The sequence below is a fragment of the Leptomonas pyrrhocoris genome, assembly GCF_001293395.1.
Source record: "Leptomonas pyrrhocoris isolate H10 chromosome Unknown, whole genome shotgun sequence".
Lineage (NCBI taxonomy): Eukaryota > Euglenozoa > Kinetoplastea > Trypanosomatida > Trypanosomatidae > Leptomonas > Leptomonas pyrrhocoris.
This window is the reverse complement of record NW_015438364.1, coordinates 623371-643243: the sequence shown is the minus strand read 5'-3', so window position 1 is coordinate 643243 and position 19873 is coordinate 623371. Positions and strand designations below refer to the sequence as shown.

The following is a 19873-nucleotide window of genomic DNA, read 5'->3' as shown; positions in this document are numbered from 1 at the left end:
GAAGAGAGGGAGAGGGAAAGAAGAAAGCATTGTGCGAGATCCAACGGAATGTAATTTCACACTCAGCGCCGGTGACAAAAGAAAAAAGGGAAAAACAACTGCACTGGCCTCAGGAAGAAATACATGTAACTAAGGAGCAGCGAGGTACGTTGGCAGTAGCATTAGTGTGGATCGTTATTATTACTATCATTATTATTATTTGATGTCGTTGTGGTCATCGTCATCGCTGTTCTACTCAAACCTTTCGACGCTGTTTTTCTTTTCTTCTTTCTGTTCTCGTGCTCTCCTCTACATTCACTGCTGAATGTAAGGTTAGTTATTCCGCTAAAGCAACACACACACACACATACACACAGACACAGACAGACAACAACAAGAAATGATTCACCACGTTTGGCGAAGCCGCAGATTTTTCATATTCAGTGTTTTGCCTTGCGCCGTACGGTGCAACTAATGTCACAACCTGCATCACACTCGCTGCACAACGCTGCGAAGGCACCGGCTGGTAGCTCGCTGACCTCTGCCTCTGCTCCACCTTCTTTCACCGGCCGCTGTACACAAGATGAGACGGGAGAGGCGGCGGCAGATCCCACCAGCTCGACAACGACGGCCTCACCTCACAGCACTGTTGCGCATCGTCTTCGTAAAGCTGCCGCGTCTTCTGCCGCATCCACCGCCTCCCCTCCGTTCCTACGCTCGTACCGGCTGCACTACGACTTCGTGGAGAACGCGCTCGAGTCGAAGGCAAACGCGCTCGACCGTGGTACGTACTTCTTCTTCTACCTCATCTTTGTAATCGGCTTTTGCTTTTACTTCTTGTACGACGTGGATGTGTCGGCGCGGTATCAGCTGCGGCACAGCCTGTTGGACACCCTCGCCCAAGCGGAGATGCCGCGTCTGAAGGAAACCGTAAGCTTCTCTCAGGTGGCAAGTGCAAGCGACTACGGCGAGTATGTTCTCTACGCCGTGGCGCCACTCCTGGCGAATGTCCTCTCTCCCACAGGGTCAAGCATTCCCCTCGGCGCGATGCGGCTGCGCACGCAGCGCAGTGTGACGATCGGCTGCGACAGCTTCCAGGCGGGTCGTGCCGCAGCTCTTTACACCCTCATCACCTGCCAAGACGGCGCTGTTTCCGCACAGGAGGACACGGGACTGCTGAGCGAGACCCGATTTGACATGGAGACGCTCTGGGACTACCACAGCTGCACCGAGGCGGGTGGCAACCGCTACGTGCTCCTGCAGGGCTCTCTCGGCACCTACCACTGCGGCGGCTTCATCTTTGACGCTCCGCTGTGGGTGGCGCGGGACAACGCGAGCCTTGCCGGACAGGAGGCACCGCCTTCCCTCGGCACGGCAGAGCAAGCCTTCCCTTTTTCAGAGGGTACGCTGCCGTACCACCGCATCTCGCTGCAGCGGCTGCAGGGCAAGTACCTCCACCAGCTTTTCTCGGAGGCCGCGGCGCCCTTCTTGGACAACTACGCAACGCGTATGGTGGTGACGGAGGTGCTCTTCTACAACCCACCCCTGCAGCGCTTCGCAACGGTGAAGCTGGTGGGCGAGGTGACGAGCAGGGGGTCGTGGAGAACGTCGTCGTTTCTGCGCACCGCACGCGTCTGGACGAGCGACGACGTGGGGAAGGGTGTCTACGACGCTGTGGTGATGTTGGCGGCGCTGGCGTGGCTGATTGCCTTCATTGCCAGAGCAGTGGCGTTTGTACAGCGGCGGGTGGCGGAGCGGAAGGGCAACGGCATCGTCGCTGCGGGCAAACGCGTGCGGGACACCACCGGACTGAGCTACAGCGCCGTCTCCATGGTGCGCATCATGGCTACCGCTGAGTACGTATTTGATCCGCAGAACCTGTCAGCCGTGGCGATATTGTCTCTGTGCGTGGTGACGGCTGGCTACCGAATCGCCTCCATTGTATACTGCGCGCGCGCCGTACCCGCACTGGACGAGATCATCTACCTGGATAGCTACCCGATGCAATTGGAATATCTCTTCTACCTGGAGCGCGTGCAGATGTACGTGAACGCCGTGCTGGTGCTCCTCCTCTTCTACCGTGGTCTGTGCTTCGTCGCGGTCGACACGCATGCAGCGCGGGTGGTGCACGTCCTCGCCCGCTCGCAGTCCGCGCTGTGCGGCTACCTGTTGCTGTCGCTGCTCACCACGACCGCCTACGCTCTCACCCTCACCACGCTGTATGGTGACTCGATCTGGAGCTTTCGGAGCGTGGACAGTGCATTCTACAACCTGTTCCGTGTGATGGTGCGTCAGCACGACATCGGCGCCTTCACCCGTGACGACGACAACCCGTTGCCGTTGGCGTTCATTCTCTACTCCTACTACATCATCGGTGTCCTTACTACCTTCAGCCTCGCCGCTGGCATTCTTGTGCACAGCTTCACGGAGCTGCGCAAGGAGGAACCGTCACCGGTGATCGCGGCCTACCAGATTCAGTGGCTGCTGCACCGTGTGGGCACGTGCCTGCCGCGGCCGCAGCAGTGGCCTTGGTTTGGCTGGCGCTGGTGCACGGGCTACGGCGATGCCGCGCTGCTGCGTCATGCCGCCCGCTGCCTCCGCTGCTACCGAGCAGCGAAGTACCCCGCGTTGGACCACGTGGAGGGAGAGCAGCGGCAGTTGTTGGACCTCGATGAGTTCACGGAAGCGATGCAGCACTTCAGCGATGCGCCGTCGTCGCCGTTGCACGCGTCGAAGTTGCGTTCGGACTGGCGCCGCGGTACGTGGATGACGTGGGCAACGCGATCGACCAGCGGCGACTCCAGTTTGCCCCCCTCCGCGCCGGGGGACAGCAGCGGGAGCAACGTGGGAGACGCGCGCTGCGAGCAACGCGGTTGGACATCGGCCTCGCAAGATAGCGCATTCCTCTCCCCCCACGCCTCCCTTGATGGCCACAGCAGCGAGTCGCTTGAACTTGTCAAGTCGAAGCTGTTTGCAGGGGAGTGGGAGCGGTTGAGGCGGCAGTGGCAGCGGCGGTGGGCGGCCTACGCCCCGGTAGAGGTGTGGCGCGATGTGTACAAGGACTGGTTGGCCTCCACCACAGCAGAGGCGTCGTTGCTCTATCGAGAAGAGATTGTGTGGCTGCGCAATGGCGTGCAGTCCGCGGTAGGCGACAACTTACTGCATGCGAAGAGGTTTTCTCAGCGGCTGGCGGAGCTCGAGCGGAAACTGAAATTGTTAGAAAGCGAATTTCGCGAGAATGAGCTGACCGCCGCTGCATCTGACAAGGTGGACCGTGATGAGAGGCTGGAGAGTGTGCAGTGAGAGGTGCGTCGACCTCGTGCACACACACACACCGAAAGAGTGTCTCGCTCTTTGCTGAACTTCTTCGTCTACCTCACTCTCGGGGAGTGAAATGTCTAGTTGACACGCTGCTATTCACTAGGATTCGAGCCATTCTCATCTTTTCCGATTCATCTGCTCCTTGGCTGCCGGTAGTTGAAAAAGTACAGTAAATTACTTTAAAAAAGGAGAGTAAGAGAGGAGGCGAGCGGAGTAAGTGGGTTTTGCTTCTGTGTTAGAGTTGGGCGAATGCGTTGGCGGAGCTACGAAACTCTGGTGAGATAGCGAGCGACCGATGGTTGAAATACAGGTATGTGGCTTGTTTTTTTTTTTTAAATTGAGACTTCTACGTTCTCTGCACGTCCATCTTTCCTGTACCACCTCCTCTTGTCTTTTTTTTTCTTTTCCTTTTATCGAATCGTGTATCGTGGATAAAGCGCGGTGATCCTCCTGTTACCAGCTCATCGTACCGGCACACGACTATATATTTTTTCTGTTTCTTTCGAAGTGCGAACGGCTTCGGTTTCCACGAATCCACGTGACTACTCGGGTGGGAGCCCTGCAAGTTCAATACGTACGCCCGTCGTTGTTGTCTAACTCGTTCTTCTTGGGTAAAGAGAGAGCCGTGTACGGAAGAGGCAACGGGAAAACAAAAGAGCCACAGGAGAAGGAGCGAAGGTGGCACCCCCCCCCTCCACCCGCTGTCGTCATCATCATGGCCATTGGTCTGGGACGGACAATTGGGAATCCAATCTTCCTCTTCTTCCAAATCGTTCACGGTGTTAGTCTCTTCTTCATCATGCTGGGCGTCGCACGCGTTGTGCTCGGCGTGCTGGAGCTGACGACCAACGCGGCGGCGCCTTCCTCCTCGCTGCCGCCCCCTCGCCCCTCTGCGTTACCTCCACGGCAGCAAGCGCTGTCGATTGCACACTCGCCTGCAGCCGCATTTCCTCTCCCTACAGCGGAGCGGAGCCGTATTTTCAGCCTCCACCAAGTCGCCTCCCAGCAGCTTCCCTATACCGCAAGTCTCGTAGCGGATCAGCTCGCCCCGGCGGCGGAAGAGCTCGTGCCTTCCTTCCCCGCGCAGCTCAGCTACTGCTTCCACGTCCCTCTCCAGTCGCTCTTCCACAGCCCGGTTGCCATCTACTTGAAGGCCAACGATGAAGGGGGCCCTCCTTTGCTGGACGCGGCCAAAATGCCACCGCTTCGCTCCGACGGTAGTGCGGGCCGCTTTTATCTGCAGCACTTCTGCGCCGCTGTGCTGTGCGCCTACCCCCTTGCCCTGCTCCTCCAGCGCCGCAAGTTCGTATTGGACTTCGTCGTGACCATCTACGCGGTCTATTGGGTCTTTACAGACTTGATGCTGCAGGCGGTGTTGGGTGGTGGGACGTGGCATTGGTGGGGGGCGTGCCTGACGGGACTGGCCACCATGTACGCCGTGACCTACGTGATTTGCCGAAGGAAGGAGATGCAGGAGGTGAAGCTGTCGAGCGGCGGGGCTGGAGCAGGGGCGAACGCAGCGACCGTGCTGACGAGCACCACCACCACCGCCAGCGCCGCCGCCGCTTCCAGGTTAAAAGACGGCCGCGGCGAGATCAACAGCAGCGACGCACGAGAGATGGAGGAGGTGCGGCCGGTGTTTCAGGACGCGTTTTGCCCGTCCGGCGGGCAGCCGCGGTGACAGGAAGCGGTGGTGGGGCGCCGGGGCTCTTTCCAGACAAGTCAGGCGGGCGTGGGCGGCCCACCGTCGGGGCAACCTCGCCGAAGCCGGCGGTGGTGGTGGACATGAGCGGTGCCGACGATGCACCATTCAAAAGTAAATCTGTGTGAGGCCGGCATCGAGGTGTTTTTCCGGTCTTGTGATCAGAGAAGAGGCGGCTTGCGCAACGCCGTATCGTTTGGATTCTGTTTTTGTTATTGTTGCTGTTGCGGGTGTATATGTAGATCGGCACCCAACGTTGCTGCTGCGGCTGCACGCGAGGTTGGGTGTGCGGATGAAATCACGAAAACGGTCCGCTGCGAGCACGGTTTGTTGTGGTTGTTTGTGATGCTGTGCTTGTGATTGCTTGTCTCTTTTTTCTTTTCACCGCTGCTGAAACTTTTGTGTACCTCTCGCAGGTTCTCTCTCTCTCTCTCTCTCTCTCTTGCAGAAATGGGCTTTTCATACTGACTACCGCAATCAACAAAGAAAAAGGCCGAAAGTGATGCGTGGGAACCTGGCATATGCGCCAGTTTGGCGTTCTGTTGTCTACGCGTGGCATCCTGAAAGCACACGCAATGTGCGTCGGCACCGAGGAGGACGAAGAGTTGGTGCGCTCTTTTTTCTAGCGTCAACGTCTCTCTCTCTCTATCCCTTTCGGTGTGTGTGTGTGTGGGTGTGTTTGTCAAAGCGCACTGGCCGACAGTCGGCAGAGGCACACAAACTCTTTCTGTTTTGTTGTTACACATACATACTACACTCAATATATATAAATATATCTTACGCTCCAAGTACAAAAAAAAGAAGATGTCACGGGCCCCCGCCGATCAGCGACGGCCACCCGCGTTGTTGGGTGTCGCGTTCGCGTACTGCGTGCTGCTGTCCGCCTTCACACCGGCCGTCAGCGCCTTTTACATTCCCGGCACGAAGGAAACATCCTACAAGGTGAACGCCACCGTCCCTTTCAGCGTCAACACCCTGCGCTCCTCCTCAGTGGCGTTCCCGATCGACTACAAGAAAATGCCCTTTTGTCAGCCAAAGGACCTGCAGCCAAAGTCGGAGTCAATTGGGGAGATCATTTGGGGTGATCGCCAGTACAACTCACTCTATTCCGTCAACATGCTGCAGAACGTGTCGTGCATGGCGCTGCCCGACTGCGACGTCAATGCGAACAACGAGATGCTTCGCAGGAGCAAAATGATGGAGCGGATGATTAACAACTTCTACCGGGTGTACATGAACATCGACAACCTTCCCGCCTTCACCAACACATCCGTCGACTCCACCTCTCTCATGGTGCAGTGCAAAGACAAGCTGAAGAAGGACTGGTCGTTCGTGCGGCAGCGCGGCTTTCCCCTGGGCATTTCCAAGAAGTGCAACGGCGGGGATGCGCTCTTGAACAACCACCTCGACTTCATCATTCACTACAACTATGACAGTCAGTCAAGTGAGAAAAGCGACTCACCTGGATTCATCGTGGTTGGATTGGAGGTGGAAGCCTCGAGCATCGCGTGGCAAGCTGAGGGTAATTGCACGGGGGACGCGTCCCTGTCCATCAGGCAAAAGATGGAGTATTACGGCCCGTTGCAAATGGCGAAGGTGAGGAGCGGAGTTCAGCGGGTCTACTGGACCTACAGCTACACCTGGCAGAAGAGTAACTTGCAGTGGGGCACGCGCTGGGATTGGTACCTGACGAGCGCCGCCGTGAATGAGCCGGCCAATCACATCCTCTCCATCATCCTCGCCATCGTGGTGGTGCTCTTCATTGGCAGCTCCGTCTTCTGTCTTCTCCTGCGTGCCCTGCACAAGGACTTCAACCGCTACAATTCCGAGGACCCCGAGGATCTGCAGGAGGAGACAGGGTGGAAACTGATCCACGCGGATGTCTTCCGTCCACCTTTCTACGCCAACTGGCTCGCCATCTTCGTCGCCAACGGCTGCCAGGTCATTAGCACCGTCACGATTGTGTTGATGGCTGCCATGCTCGGCCTTCTCTCCCCGTCGCGCCGCGGTGCCCTGGTATCGGCGATGCTCTTCACCGCCGTCTTTACCTCAATCATCGGCGGCTACGTATGCGGCGTGCTGCTGCAATACCTCAACTGCCGTGCCTGGAAGCACATCTTTCTGTGCAGCCTCACGTTGCCCGGTGGGCTGCTGCTGACGTACCTTTTCACCTCCACCATCAACGCCGTGCACGGCGCCACGACGGCGGTGCCGTTGGCGACACTGCTACAGATTGTCGTGTTGATGGTGGCTGTCAGTCTACCCCTCACCGTGCTCGGCGGCTCCATCGCCTTTCGCCAGCAGCCCATCACCAACCCGACCCACGTGGGCCGCCTCGCACGCGAGATTCCGCAGCAGAATTTTCTGAACCGGCCTCTCTTCATGTACTCTTTCTTCCCCTGCGTGCCGCTTATCGTTGTCATGGTTGAGGTGTACTACATTATGCAAGATCTGTGGGCGGGGCAGATCTACTACTCCTTTGGCTTTCTCGCCATGACGGCGCTGATCTGGGCCATGGTGTGTGCCCTTGTCACTATCTCGTGCCTCTACTACGTGCTGTGCTTCGAAAATCATCGCTGGTGGTGGGTGGCGTACATCGTACCCGGCGGCGCTGGACTGCACATGTTTTTTCTCTGCATGTTCTTCTTCGCTTGGCAGCTGAACGTGGTGTCTTTCGCCTCCACCGTGCTGTTCTTTGTGTACATGGGGGCGCTGTCGTACATGTACGGTCTCGCCGCCGGTGCGATAGGCGTGGCCACTTCCATCATCTTCGTTCGCCAGATCTACGCTAGCATCAAGATCGACTAAGGGAGGTCCAAGGGAGTGGCCGGTGACCACTTCTGCGTTGACCAAAAAGACAAAGGTCTTTTTTTTCTGGTATGTACGTGTGTGTGCGTGTGGAAAAGGCCGGAGTGGTGGTGGGATAGTCGTAGCCGGTAGTCATGGTGTTTCTTTGTTTTGTTTGTTTTGTTATAGAAACCATCGCAAATGCGTTATGCTGGATTGGCCCTACTGCGCCATCACCATTGAAAAAGAAGCTCTTGTTTGCATAGACGCAGCTATATATTTTTTTGGGGGCTTTACACTGCAGTCAATTTCTTAGTTGCTCGTTATATCTTTTTCTGGTGTTGTTGTGCTTGTGTGTGCGCGCGCGTACTAGGAAGAGGAAGGAAAAGACGTTTCTGGGGGCAGACCTGATCTTTTTGTTGGTGCTGAGCGTCCCCGTTCGCAGACGGACGGCTTTGTTCGACTTTGAGGGACGCCAAGCGCATTGCACATTGGTTGCTTGTGCTCATAAAAGCGGTAAGTTGTAGATTACGCTTCGTGTTTTTTTTTTTTAAGTTGGCGTCTTGGTTGATATATTGACATGTGTATTGCGGCTCAATTACTGAACTAACGGGCCTCTGTTTTTCTTAACCATTTTCATGTTTTCACTTATCGAGGAAAAAAAACATAAAAAGAAAGTAAATATTCATGGACTGCTCGCTGGGCCGATTTTGTCAAGAACACACATTTCTAACAAGGAAAGATTGTAGGCACGTTCTTCTCTTTCAGAGTTTATCACGCAACGAGCTGCAGCGCCGCCAACAACGTCTGCGCGATCCCCCCCCCCCTTTCTCCCCCGCTTCACGGGATTTCGCTCGAGTTGGCGCACTCCCTCCGCGTTGCGCACCTCTTTTTTTTTCTTTTCTGCGTCTCGGTGGCTTTGTGTGTTCAAATTGGAGGTTGAAACCTTTTTGGTTTCTCCCTCTTGTGACACGTGACCGATTTAGCGCGAGTCTAGATGCGCTTTATCGTGCAAGCCGTACCTCGTTCTGTGTTCTTCACCCGCTGCGAAACGTCCCTCTGGCGTTTCCAAGTTTATCGTGTCTTGCTCCTGCCACTCGTTCTCTCTCTACTGGTCTCCCCGTCTCCGCTCGTTGCATGCGCGTGTCACACTAGTGTGCGCTTGCAAAGGATTTATATTTATACGTATAGGTCTTTAGCTATTCAGGCTACACACAAGCTGCAGATTCATTTCGTGTGTATTCGGCTCCGCAACGTGGGCCGCACCTTCGCCCAACGCTCCACAGCAACACAAACTCAAATCTTTACTATAAAGCTTTCCTTCATTTACCTCGCATTAACGCTTGTTTCATCCGTTTTTCTTATTTTCAGTTGTTCCATTACAACATAGTCAAGAAGAGAGCGCAAGAGAGACGTCCACGACGCCATCGAAATTTTTTGTTTTTGAGCAACATGAAAGATCCTACGTTGTCTTCCTCGTCGCCTTTTTATGTACTGGTGTGACGATTACTATTATTATTATTATTATCCCCCACCCCCCTCTCTCTACTGTCCTCTTCCATTTCAACCGGCGTGTCTTTTTGTTTGTTTTTGTTTTCACTCTTGCCTGTCCACAGCAAATACACACCCAGAACGACGGTTGCTTCGCTTCCCATCAGCCTTGTACATGCGTGCCTGCCCACTATCGCTTTGAGTTTCTCTCCAAGCTCCACACGCTCGTAAGGCGGGAGTGACTCTCGACGTTCTGTACATCTGCTCCGTGTCCGTACGTGCAGTTTGTTTTTCTTCCGTTGCTATCGATCTTTCATTGAATGAGGCGTCGCACAGCAGCTGCTCTAAATTGTTCACATCATTGTTGCTTTCCTTGAAAAAACAAAGCCCTCATTGCTGAGGCCCAGGCAATCGTATTATCTTCCTTTCATTTCTTATTGTTTGTTTACTTATCGGTAGCCGTTGTAGCATTAGGTGAACTGCTCCTCTCCCCTTTCCCCAACCTCATCTATTTTCCCCCTTTTCTGCACACTCAGCGTGTGCGCTGCACCTACCAAAAGTTGAAACTCATTTGTCCCTCTTTCCGCTTCTTCTATTTTTTGTTGTTTTTGTTTTTTTGCTGGACGTTGCCGACATGTCCTCCAGAATGGGGACATCGGCGCGGCTTAATGACGAACCGTCCTTGTCCGTAGGGGCAGCGACTTCCTCCGCGGGGAGCTTCGGCGCAGGAGGATGCGGGCGCTACACCGCGGCTCTCACGAAGGCGCTGCCGGCCACCGCCACCGCACCGGGCGGGGCATCGTCATCGCCTCCGGCGGCGACAGCAACGCCGCCGAAACCGGCAAAAGCAGCTCGTGCGAGGGCACAATCCGCCGACTCTCCGCGGTGTGTCGTAGGTGCCGTGAATGGGCACTCCAAGCGTCGATCATCATCGCTATCCGTAGCGGCAGCGGCAGCGTCGACGCCTGCTAGCCGCGATGACGCCGTGCGAAACTCCACCACCACGCCGCGTGCGTCTGGCCGAGGACGGCGACCAGCTTCCTCGCCAAGCCTCTCCACCACTTCCCCGAATGCGGTGTCGTCGACGCACCTGGTGGCGACTGCGGAGGCGAAGCCATCGCCGCGGACCCACCGCCGCCACCGCCACCGCGCCCACCCCCTCCGAGGGGGCTCGTTGGCCGCCATGACAAAAGGCAACGAAATCAGCAGCAGCACCAGCAGCAGCAGCAGCAGCAGAGCCCGCAAAGATGCTCACTCGTCTCGCGGCGTCGTCCGCAGCCCGGCCACCCCCCTCGCGCAGGAGAAGGAAAGGCGCGCGACGCGGAAGGAGAAAGTGACGAACCGCCCCGTGGCAGCGTCCACCAACGGCTGCGCACGGCACCACAACGCCTGCTCTCGGCCCTCCGCGTTCGTTGGCGACGGAGCGACGCCGCCCAAGCGGCGAAGTCATCGGCGGCGATCCGGCGCAGAAGAGGCGGAGGAGACGAACAGCCACGCGTCATCTTCCGCGGCATCGTCGTCATCGCCGCTGTTGCACCCTGCTGGGAGCTCTGCCGGCGTGACGCCACCACGCAAGTCCGCCGCTGTGTCATCTCTGTTGTCAACCCTTCCCGTGTACCGCGGCGCGACCGCTGCAGCACCTGTCCTGAAGATGGAGAAAGGCGGACTGTCGAGCACGTACACTCCTGCCGTCAGCAACGCAAGCACTCCGAGCAAGAAGCGGCACTCTTGCGCGTGTCGTTGCCCCTCCCCTCCTCTCCACACGTTGCAGGATTACGAGGGAAAGCCAACGGAAAAGGGAAGAAGAAGAGACAGCACCCGCAAGCACGCCGCGCCGACGGCGGACAAACCGTGGCTGTCAAAACCAGAAGGAGGCGGAATCTTGAAAAGCCGAAAACCCTCTCCTCTACGTACCGACTCGATCGAGGTTACCTCAACGCCCACGGAAAAAAATCTTCTACTCAGTGCCACCGCCCCGCCGCTCATCTCCATCGGCACGACCACGCCGCGCTCCGCCAGCGCGCAGAACTTGGAGCATTCGCGACATGTGCGCTTCGACGAGGCAAATATTGAATACCTGGGAGCGTTTGCCAGCCGCATCATCTATAGTGATAGCCAGCTCGGTGTCCAGCTGAGCAATGAGGAGTGGGGCGCCGTGATGATGTCGCCGACCTCGGCGCACGAGTACAGCGCGGCGCGGCGGCCGGACACCGGGACAACGGTGTCGATGGGCAAGGCGAAGCCCAGCGCGTGGGGAGGCGACTCGGAGTGGTTTAACGCGGAGTTCGGCTCACAGATGGAGCTGCACACCGACCACTCCGACCTGCCCTCGCCGGCGCTGACCCCGGCTGCCCTCGGCGCGCCGTGCTCCGCCCTCTCCGCGCGGTCCATGCCGTCGTCCCTGCTGACTGCCGCGCCACCTTCTGGCTCTGCTAGCCCATTCGCACCGACGGCGCAGGCGCTCCTCACGCCGGCCATCGCACACGCGAACGGCGCCGAGTTGACATCTGCCAGTGCCACGGGGTTCGTGCGACAAAGGCCGCAGCTGGAAGCCTCCACGAACACAAAAGGCCTCCACCACAAAGAGAAAGAAGAGCCACGTCGGCCACCGACACCGCCAGTGTGTCCGCGCAACCGCAACAGCACCTCAACAGCGACACCGGAGGAGAGCGAGGGGGAGACGCGCTGCTCATCACCGGTGTTGGTCTACGAGCGGGCTCCGTTGAGCACGACAGCGGGCCCGCCGTCCACGTTGTCGAAGTCGCAGACGGGCGTCAACGCACTCCGCTGCACCGTCTCACCGATGGACGCGTCCACGTTTTCCACCCACTCCGCCAACGACGCCCTCACGCCGGCGCCGCCGCACACGTTGGCGGGCTCGCTGCGGCGCCACTCGTCATCAGCGCAGAGCTCCCCCTCGACGTCCCCCACCCTGCAAGGGACGATGGGCGGCAGCAGCAGCAGCCACAGCTACCGTCGTTCGAGTGGCAGTCGCCCCCGTCTCTCCTCACCAGGAGTGTCCTTCGCAAACGTCGACCTCCGAGGCCTCAACATGGACGACGACTTTGAAGCGTTGGGCGGCGCGGAAGAAAAGGGCTCCGTCCACGCAACGGCATCGCCACCGCCGCCGCTGCACGACGCCGCGCTCCTCGCCGGGTTGGCAGCGGGAGGCGACGTCGACGGCGCCGGCGTGGGCGATTCTCCGTCGACGAGAGCGCTGCAGCTCTCCGCGTCGGAGCGGCGCCTGCTGCGGGCGGTGATGCACATCAACACGCAACATGGCCCCACCCGCTCGCCGAATAGCGTGCGCGCCACCCCCGTGGCGAGCACACCAGTGACAGACTCGAAGGGGAAGGGCAGCGGCGTGCATGCGTTGCGTGCGTCGGTCCGCACGCTCGGTGACCCCTGCGAGGAAGTGCTCTCCTCCGATATTCGGCAGTTCCTCGAGGGGGATGGCAAGAGACCCATCAGGGAAAAGAAGCAGTAGTCATCGGCGAAAACAATGAAGTGGCCGTGTCCATCGGCGCTGGACGTCCCCGCTTTTAACTGCCTCCGTCGGAGTCGTCCCGGCTAGGGGTGATCTTCTTGTGTTTTTCCTTTTTTTTTAACTCCTCAAGTGCGGAGAGCTGGATGTAGATTTCTTTTCCAAGTGAGGGGCGGCCGCCGATCTGGCGACCTGAATGCCCCCTCGCACTGCTCCCTCCACCGTACAATCGGGGCCGTTTGAGGGTTGAGGCCGGATGCAACGCACGTGCCAGAAAACTTTGTCAACCCGGCACGCGTGCAAATTGATACAGATATATGTGTGTGTTCCCGATGAGCAGTCTGAGCACTGCCCTTCGCGTTGCTCTTTTGCGCGTTCGCGTGAATATGCTTTTTCCCCCTCTTTTCTGTTGTGTTCCTTCAACATATATGTATGAGTTCTGTGCCGTGGTGGCGGCTCTTCCCAAAGTGCGCTCTCTCTCTTCTTTTGTTTTTTCTTCTTTGACGGAGGCCTCAACGTTGCGGTCTGCGCTTTGATGGCGTTTTTCTCTTTTTCTTTCTTTCCTTTGCCCAGTATTTCTTACTCCTTCTTCTATTATATTGTGCTTCCACTGAGTTCGCCCACACAGGTACACCCCCACCCCCACACACGCACGCATACACGCACGCACGTGTGTGTGTGTGTGTGTACAGAGCTGACGCAAACCCTTCATTGTTGTTCATTTACTATTATTATTTCTAAAGTAGGGGAGGGAAGGGTTTTCTATCTTCGTATATGAAAATGCACTGCCGATGTGGCGTGACGAGTGCTTCGCCCTTTTGGTTTGCTCTTTTTCTTCTGCACATTCGCGTGTTCTCTTTTCTTTCTGTCTGTTTTGCTGGTTTCTTCAGATCTGCACCTGTGCCAGGTTCGTCCCGTTCTGTAAAGGCACGTCGCAGTGAGGTAGAGAAAACGGAAAAAAGCGAAGGTGCAAGAGAGAGAGGTGAATGCAGGCCCTTAACCGGATATACATATATATATATGTGTGTGTGTGCAGGTTGTGCGGCGCTACACAGCACGTTGCTACTGTCAACGGAAGACTATTGGAAGACTCTCGCTGTCGCACGCAAAGCAAGTCGACGACGATAGTCCGTGAAGGATGAACGTGTCCGGCTCTGCGACGTGGTCACCAAAAGCTCCCTCCTCACTTTTCGCCTACGCCGGCGCACATTTCATTGCGTACAGATGTAGCAGAGAGAGAGAGAGAGAGAACGCACATACAGTTCACAAAGTATTGCACGCCGTCTTCTGTACTATCATCTTCCTTCCTTTTTCCCGATGTTGTTGTTCTCCTTTCTCCTTTCCCATTCCTCTGTCGATGCAGCACGGAGAGGCGAAGAAGAAAGAGCGTCGAGGAGCCAGAAGGACGAGGCAACGCAGTCGATCCACCTTTCGTCTTTTGGTCTGTCTCGCAAAGAGAGATCCGTTTTCAGTTCTGTCTTGCTCTCTGGTTCATATATATCTATAGAGAGAGGGGAGAGAGGGAGAGCGTCGTCGCCTCTTGATGCGCTGTGCCTGGTGACGTGCTCCGATAGCCTCTTCTGCTCTTTTTTCCCCCCTCCTCCCCTTTTTCCTGAACGATTACGCACGCCTTCCGCGTCCTCGCAGATGATGCCAGCCGATCCCGTCGCAGGCCCGAGTACGGCAGGGAGGCTGCAGTGGCGCACCTCTCTACTAGAGGCGGTGCGGCGCTACAATGAGGAGAACTTAGCGACGACAGCGGACTTGCGCGACGGCGCGGCGGCGGAAGACGTAACTGCTGCTTCGTCGCTGTTAAAAGTACTGGTGCAACGCACGCCCAACGTCACGAACCCGTCGTGGGCGATGGAGGAGTGCGGGCGGTTGTGTCCGAATGTGGAGCTGTGGTGCGGGTCGGCGCTAGCAAAGGACGTGTGGGCACCGCCCGGTACGCCGGATTGCCCATTTGGCACGCAACCCGCGGACTTCCGCATTCACCACTAGAAGGACCTGCGTGTCCGACGGCGTTGGTGGAGGGATATCGGTAGAAGCAATACACACACGCAGGCACTCTCCATCAGAAACAACGACAAAAAAAAAGGTACTATTTGGGGTCCGCACACGACGCACCAAATTGGAACCGATTGCTCTAGCAACGCAAATGCCGTCGATGCATTTTTCTTTTTATTATTGTTGTTGCTACTGCTTAGCGTAATCGTGAGCGTCGTGTCCTCGGAGACGATTTAAACTACTCTTTGCATTTCCGACTTGCGGCACCCTTCTTCTCTGCTGGTGTTACTAATGTTGATCTCTACGTTACCACGCCGCTTCTCCTTTTCCTCCTCGGGGTTTCCTTCTCCTTCCACAATTCTCCTCACGCGACCACAACGACTTCCACTACTTTTATTGTTTGAAGCCAATGAGGTTTACGGTGACGTGTCTCGTGTCGAGCGTGAACTCCTCACTGCTGAGTGAGGCGGAGGCGGTGACGAAGGAAATCGTCGTGGCCAATCCACGCGCCAACGTGCAAAGCCTGCGCGCCATCGTCGCGATTCAATTTCGACTGAACGTTGTCGCCTTCGAATTCCGCTTTGACCGCCGGCAGGCGGCAAAGTCGGCGGCAGCAGCAGCGGCGACGGAGGCCACCGCGGAACCCGTCCCGGCATCGTCCTCGGCCGACAGCGCCGCTCCTCCAGCGGTGGACTTTAGTGACGAGCGAAAGTTGCTGATGGAGTGCGGGCTGGCGGATGGGGATCACCTGACGGTGGTGCCGAAAAATTATCGGCCGTCTGCGGATGTGGCGATGGGAGCGGAGGTGGCGGTCACGGTGGCAGACGGCAGAGCGGCGAAGAAGCCGCGCACGGAGGAGGGAGAGGAGGGAGGTGAGGGGGAGTTGGGCGACGGTGATGAAGAAGAAAGCTTGAGAGAAGAGGACTCCGACTCCGACTCCGACGCTGATAGCGCGGAACATGCAGCGCAGAACGACTTGTTCGAGGCCCTCCGCGACGTCGTGCCGGATCTCACTGTCCTCCGCAACGAGTTCCTGGCCAACCCTCAAGCGGTGATGGAGCGCATCGAGCGCAACCACGCCTCGCTTTTTCAGGTCATCACACAGAACCAGGAGACTTTCATTAATCTTATGAACAACGAGCAGCTTACAAAGGCGGCGCAGAGCATGCTGCACGGCGGGCCCGCGCTGGGCGGCAGCGGCGACTCCGGCGACGAGGAGAACTCGCTAGAGTGGTCGATGGGCGAGGAGGATGAGGAGATGGATGAGGAGACGGAGGCGCAGATGAACGCGCTGTTTCAGAACTACATCGCCTCGGGTGGTGCGGGCGGCGACTTCGATGCGGCGGACCTCGCCGCCTTGGAGGCGAGTGGGATGGAAGTGGGAGATGTGGACGAGGCGGAGGGGGAGGAGGGCGGCTCCGCGACGGCGGGGGGCAGCGCGAGGAAGTCGGAGAAGGACTTCCTGTTGTCTCGCGTTCCGTCGGAGGAGGACGAGAAGAAGATTCAGGCGCTCACAGAGCTTGGGTTCACGTACGAGCAGTGCAAGGTGGCGTTCTACATGTGTCACCGCAGCATTGATCGAGCATCAAACATGCTTTTTGAGGCCCCACCTGAGCTGTAGCGGAGTAAAAGGAAGAAAAACTTTTTCCCCAAGTAAAACACGAATAGAGGGGAAGAGGGAAGCAACGCGAGGTCACTCAACAAAGGAAGGGGAAAAGAACGAGAAGAGTCAACGCATCCCACCTGATTTTGCGCTCGCCGTTGTTGTCGCGCATGTCGAGAACCTCATCTAATTGGGCGGAGGCGATCCTGCAGCCAAAAGCTGCGAAGACAGCACTTTCTGCGGATCAGGGTACGTTGAGAACTTCTCTCTTTTGTGTTTCCATTTTTCTCCGTGTACTTTGTCATAGACTTGAGTTCGCAAATAGTAATACGAGCAGTAAGACGGTAGGGGGAACACACGGAGACGCGCATGTTAGCGCAACCGAGAACGCCGTTGATGCCTGAAAGCTGCATGCAGAACTGTTTTAAAGGAGTCGTCCGCGCTTTGCTCTCAACGAGCGCACTTCCTCGTATAAATGATCAATCTGTGCTGCATTCCACTACTTGACGTCAACTGCGCTGCCTTCTTTCTTCCATTGTTTTTATTTCGTTTGTTTGTTTGTTTGTTGTGATTTATAAGATCTACTTGTCTTCTTGTTTGCCTCATCAGTGACGCATTTCTTTCACTTTCATTCCACTTCGGGAGTGCGTTGCTAGTGTGACAACATCCTTGAACGAACGATTGCACTGTCGTGCGCGTGAGTTTCTCTGCCTGTCTGATATCTAAAACAAAGCTAATTGTGTCACCATCCTCTGTTAGATCAACCTCTTTTCCTTTTACTGTTGGCCAACTCCACCCACCGCAGCCGTCACACATCTCCGCTTTCCTTTATGACGTTGATTTCATGCCGCAATGACCAGCACTGCCTTGTCAACCGGAACGCCTGCTCAAAGCTGGAGTGGTGCTGCACGACGCACGTACCCTCCTTCGACATGCGCCTTCAACCCCACCTGCACCGTCGCGGTTGTCTCCACCATCGCCGGTGTGCGACCATTTGAGCTGGTGGAGGCGTCCGCCGCTGCGAATCGGCATGGCCCGATTGCCCAGTCGCTCATGCGGCCCCGACCCGCGCAACACGAAACGCATGGTTCGTCCGCTGCACATCTGGCTCTCTCCGGCGCGGCAGCGGCACATCCGCAAAGCGCTGCCGCATCGAATGCGCTCTGGGCAACGCCCGTGTACGCCGCCACTGTGGCAGGGGAGAGTGCGCTCGTCGCAGTGGTGTTCCGCGCTCGCCCTGCGGTTTTCCTTGTACCCACGCACACCGTGGCGGCCGCAGAGCGACCTCCACCGACGCAAGAGAAGGACGACGCGCCAACGTTGCCAACGCACCGGCCATTAGCACAGGATGCTGATGCTGATCCTGTGCCCGACCGCGAAGACGGCGAAGACGTGGGTGCGACGTCTGGATGCGGCAACGGACCTTCCTCGCCGTCCTCACCGGTCGATGCAGACCGCAGCACCTCCGCGGAGCTCTTCGCCGCGGAGGCGGAGTATCGTCGTTACGTCTACCTGTTTGACGCCACCACCGGCCTCTGCCTCGCTGCCCTGCACTTCTGCGGCTCTCCCGTCTTGGCCCTCCGCGCCAACGCCGCCGTGCTGCTCGTGATTGCGGCGGATCTATTTCACGTGGTCGAACTCGACGCCCTGCATTACGTACGTCAGCAGAGTACGTACAAGCCACCGAACCCGCGCGCCATTCTCGATCTCTCGTCCGCGGTGGCTGTGAAGGCAAAGAAAGCACCGCTGCCGCGCGCCGTTGCGAAGGACCAGCCCCAGTGCTCTGGGTCGCGCCACTTTCCACCTCAGTACAGCTACGCCATCGCGTTTCCGCAGTCCGCGCGGGGCTACCGCGGTGATGTGACGGTGCTCACGCTGCACACCACACCGCGACCCTCTCCGTCCCCCTCCCCCTCCCAAGAGCCGTCGCACGCATCGCAGAACCTACGGAACGGCGACGCGGCAATCGCGTCTTCTTCCCCCGCTGCGGTGCCGGACGCACCGCCCTCCATGCAGCAGCGAACGATCGCGGCCCACCACCACGCCATCGCGCACCTGCGCCTCCGCCACGACGGCCGCCTGCTGGTCACCGCCTCTGAACTCGGCAGCACGCTGAAGCTGTTTGACTGTGCCACCGGCTCTCTCTTGGCGGAACTGCAGCGGGGGCACCGACCTGCCTCGGTGCTGTCGCTGGGCCTCCAGCACGATGCCTACCGCGTTGCCGCGCTCAGCACGAACGGCACCCTGCACGTGTTTAACTGCGCGGCGGTGGTGCAGTCGTGGGAGGCAGGGCGGCGCTGGCCAGTCACAACGCCGACTACCGCGACCGGCTTTTCTTATTCGTCGTCCTCCTCCGCCATGAACAAAACACGCGCCGACTACAAGATGAAGGTTCCGCCTCTTCACGGCAAGGACGCGAGGCATCTCGTCGCGAGGGCGAAGGGCGTCATCGGCACAAGTGTTAGCCCGACACCAGCAGATGCCACGGCTGCTGCAGCGGCGGCGGTCAACCTCCCGAGTGACGGTTCGATTCACTACGATGTCGGGTTTACTGCGAATGGACGCACGGTGTGGGTGGCGCAGGTGGAGTCCATTGATGCCCAACTCGCGTTTGATGGGCGGCAAAACACTGCTGCTGCTGCTGCTGCTGTCGCTACGGGAGCTACTCGCAGCGACGAACCGTATCGTGTGAGACAATCCTTGCAATTTGCAGGTCATCAAAAGCGATGCGTTGGCAGGTTGACGCGGTTTCCCGTGCTGCCGCCGGGCCGCACAGGAGCAGCAGACGTGGAGGTAGAGGGCGTGAGCTTCTCTATTGAGGTCTAACGTTAGAGGGACAGTGGCGTGAACGTGAAGCCGCTGCATTGCCTGAGTGCCTTCTTTTCAAAAAGCAAACAATGATCTGTCTCCGGTACGTTGTTTGTCTATTGTAAGAAAGCTTAGATTATTATTACTATTTGTCCTTAGACTCCTTTGTTGTTGTGTTTATGTTATTACTATTACTATTAACGCTGCGCTGGCTCTGCTATATTTACTTTTGCTGCTGTGCGGCTTGGTTGGCCCGCTTTCCTTCTTAGGGGTGTCCATGGCCGTTTTTTCGTTGTTGTTGTTGTTGTTTTGAGACGCAAAACGACGTTTCTGTTAGCGCACAAAAAAGGCTACCATCTCGTTTATATATATATTTCTTTCTCGCGGAGAACGGATGGCATATATACATTGGGGGTAACCATAGAGCTCGTGTTCACTGTTATAGTTATTGTTATTTGCGCCTCCGGTAGGGTTGTCCCCTGCGTCGCCCCCGCCACTGCACCCACCGTTTGCAGGACACCGAAGTCACCACATCCTCCTGAGCGAAAAAAAATGATCTTGTATACTCTTTTCATTTCATTTCTTTTCTTTACCTCTCTGGTATTTGCACAGCTCGATCACAATACAATCGTGAAGAATTAAGGATTTGAAGTCCCCCCCCCACCCCACACACACACACACACAACAAACA

General features: G+C 57.2%; 8 protein-coding genes across 11 annotated transcripts in view; all 8 read left to right on the top strand.

The window, feature by feature from the left end:
* Positions 1–310: 310 nt before the first annotated feature.
* On the top strand, positions 311–3282 carry ABB37_04746 (putative cation channel protein; the record flags this gene model as incomplete). 2 transcript variants are annotated; one of them, XM_015802534.1, is made up of 1 exon in its annotated part: positions 311–3282. In XM_015802534.1, exon 1 carries the CDS (start codon positions 454–456, stop codon positions 3280–3282), a length of 2829 nt encoding a protein of 942 aa, XP_015658978.1. In that variant the 5' UTR covers positions 311–453. The 2 variants fall into 2 exon arrangements, with proteins under 2 accessions (XP_015658978.1, XP_015658977.1); XM_015802533.1 differs by having other exon boundaries at positions 316–3282.
* A 454-nt stretch (positions 3283–3736) lies between these two features.
* On the top strand, positions 3737–4981 carry ABB37_04745 (hypothetical protein; the record flags this gene model as incomplete). Of its 2 annotated transcripts, none has more annotated exons than XM_015802532.1 (1): positions 3737–4981. In XM_015802532.1, exon 1 carries the CDS (start codon positions 4016–4018, stop codon positions 4979–4981), a length of 966 nt encoding a protein of 321 aa, XP_015658976.1. In that variant the 5' UTR covers positions 3737–4015. The 2 variants fall into 2 exon arrangements, with proteins under 2 accessions (XP_015658976.1, XP_015658975.1); XM_015802531.1 differs by having other exon boundaries at positions 3760–4981.
* Positions 4982–5689: 708 nt separating this feature from the next.
* ABB37_04744 (putative mitochondrial endosomal integral membrane protein) lies at positions 5690–7810 on the top strand (the record flags this gene model as incomplete). 2 transcript variants are annotated; one of them, XM_015802530.1, is made up of 1 exon in its annotated part: positions 5690–7810. In XM_015802530.1, the coding sequence occupies exon 1, from the start codon at positions 5807–5809 to the stop codon at positions 7808–7810; it is 2004 nt and encodes a 667-aa protein (XP_015658974.1). In that variant the 5' UTR covers positions 5690–5806. The 2 variants fall into 2 exon arrangements, with proteins under 2 accessions (XP_015658974.1, XP_015658973.1); XM_015802529.1 differs by having other exon boundaries at positions 5705–7810.
* Positions 7811–8943: 1133 nt separating this feature from the next.
* ABB37_04743 (hypothetical protein) lies at positions 8944–12767 on the top strand (the record flags this gene model as incomplete). The annotated part of the gene is made up of 1 exon (XM_015802528.1): positions 8944–12767. The coding sequence occupies exon 1, from the start codon at positions 10464–10466 to the stop codon at positions 12765–12767; it is 2304 nt and encodes a 767-aa protein (XP_015658972.1). The 5' UTR covers positions 8944–10463.
* Positions 12768–14126: 1359 nt separating this feature from the next.
* On the top strand, positions 14127–14765 carry ABB37_04742 (hypothetical protein; the record flags this gene model as incomplete). Its single annotated transcript, XM_015802527.1, has 1 exon — positions 14127–14765. The coding sequence occupies exon 1, from the start codon at positions 14412–14414 to the stop codon at positions 14763–14765; it is 354 nt and encodes a 117-aa protein (XP_015658971.1). The 5' UTR covers positions 14127–14411.
* Positions 14766–15176: 411 nt separating this feature from the next.
* On the top strand, positions 15177–16392 carry ABB37_04741 (hypothetical protein; the record flags this gene model as incomplete). The annotated part of the gene is made up of 1 exon (XM_015802526.1): positions 15177–16392. Exon 1 carries the CDS (start codon positions 15181–15183, stop codon positions 16390–16392), a length of 1212 nt encoding a protein of 403 aa, XP_015658970.1. The 5' UTR covers positions 15177–15180.
* Positions 16393–16952: 560 nt separating this feature from the next.
* On the top strand, positions 16953–19200 carry ABB37_04740 (hypothetical protein; the record flags this gene model as incomplete). Its single annotated transcript, XM_015802525.1, has 1 exon — positions 16953–19200. Exon 1 carries the CDS (start codon positions 17227–17229, stop codon positions 19198–19200), a length of 1974 nt encoding a protein of 657 aa, XP_015658969.1. The 5' UTR covers positions 16953–17226.
* Positions 19201–19793: 593 nt separating this feature from the next.
* ABB37_04739 (glutamamyl carboxypeptidase putativemetallo-peptidase Clan MH Family M18) overlaps positions 19794–19873 on the top strand; it is a gene marked incomplete at its 3' end in the record, with an annotated part of 1680 nt that continues 1600 nt past the window's right edge. Inside the window, exon 1 of the mRNA XM_015802524.1 lies at positions 19794–19873. This exon is cut by the window's right edge and continues 1600 nt beyond it.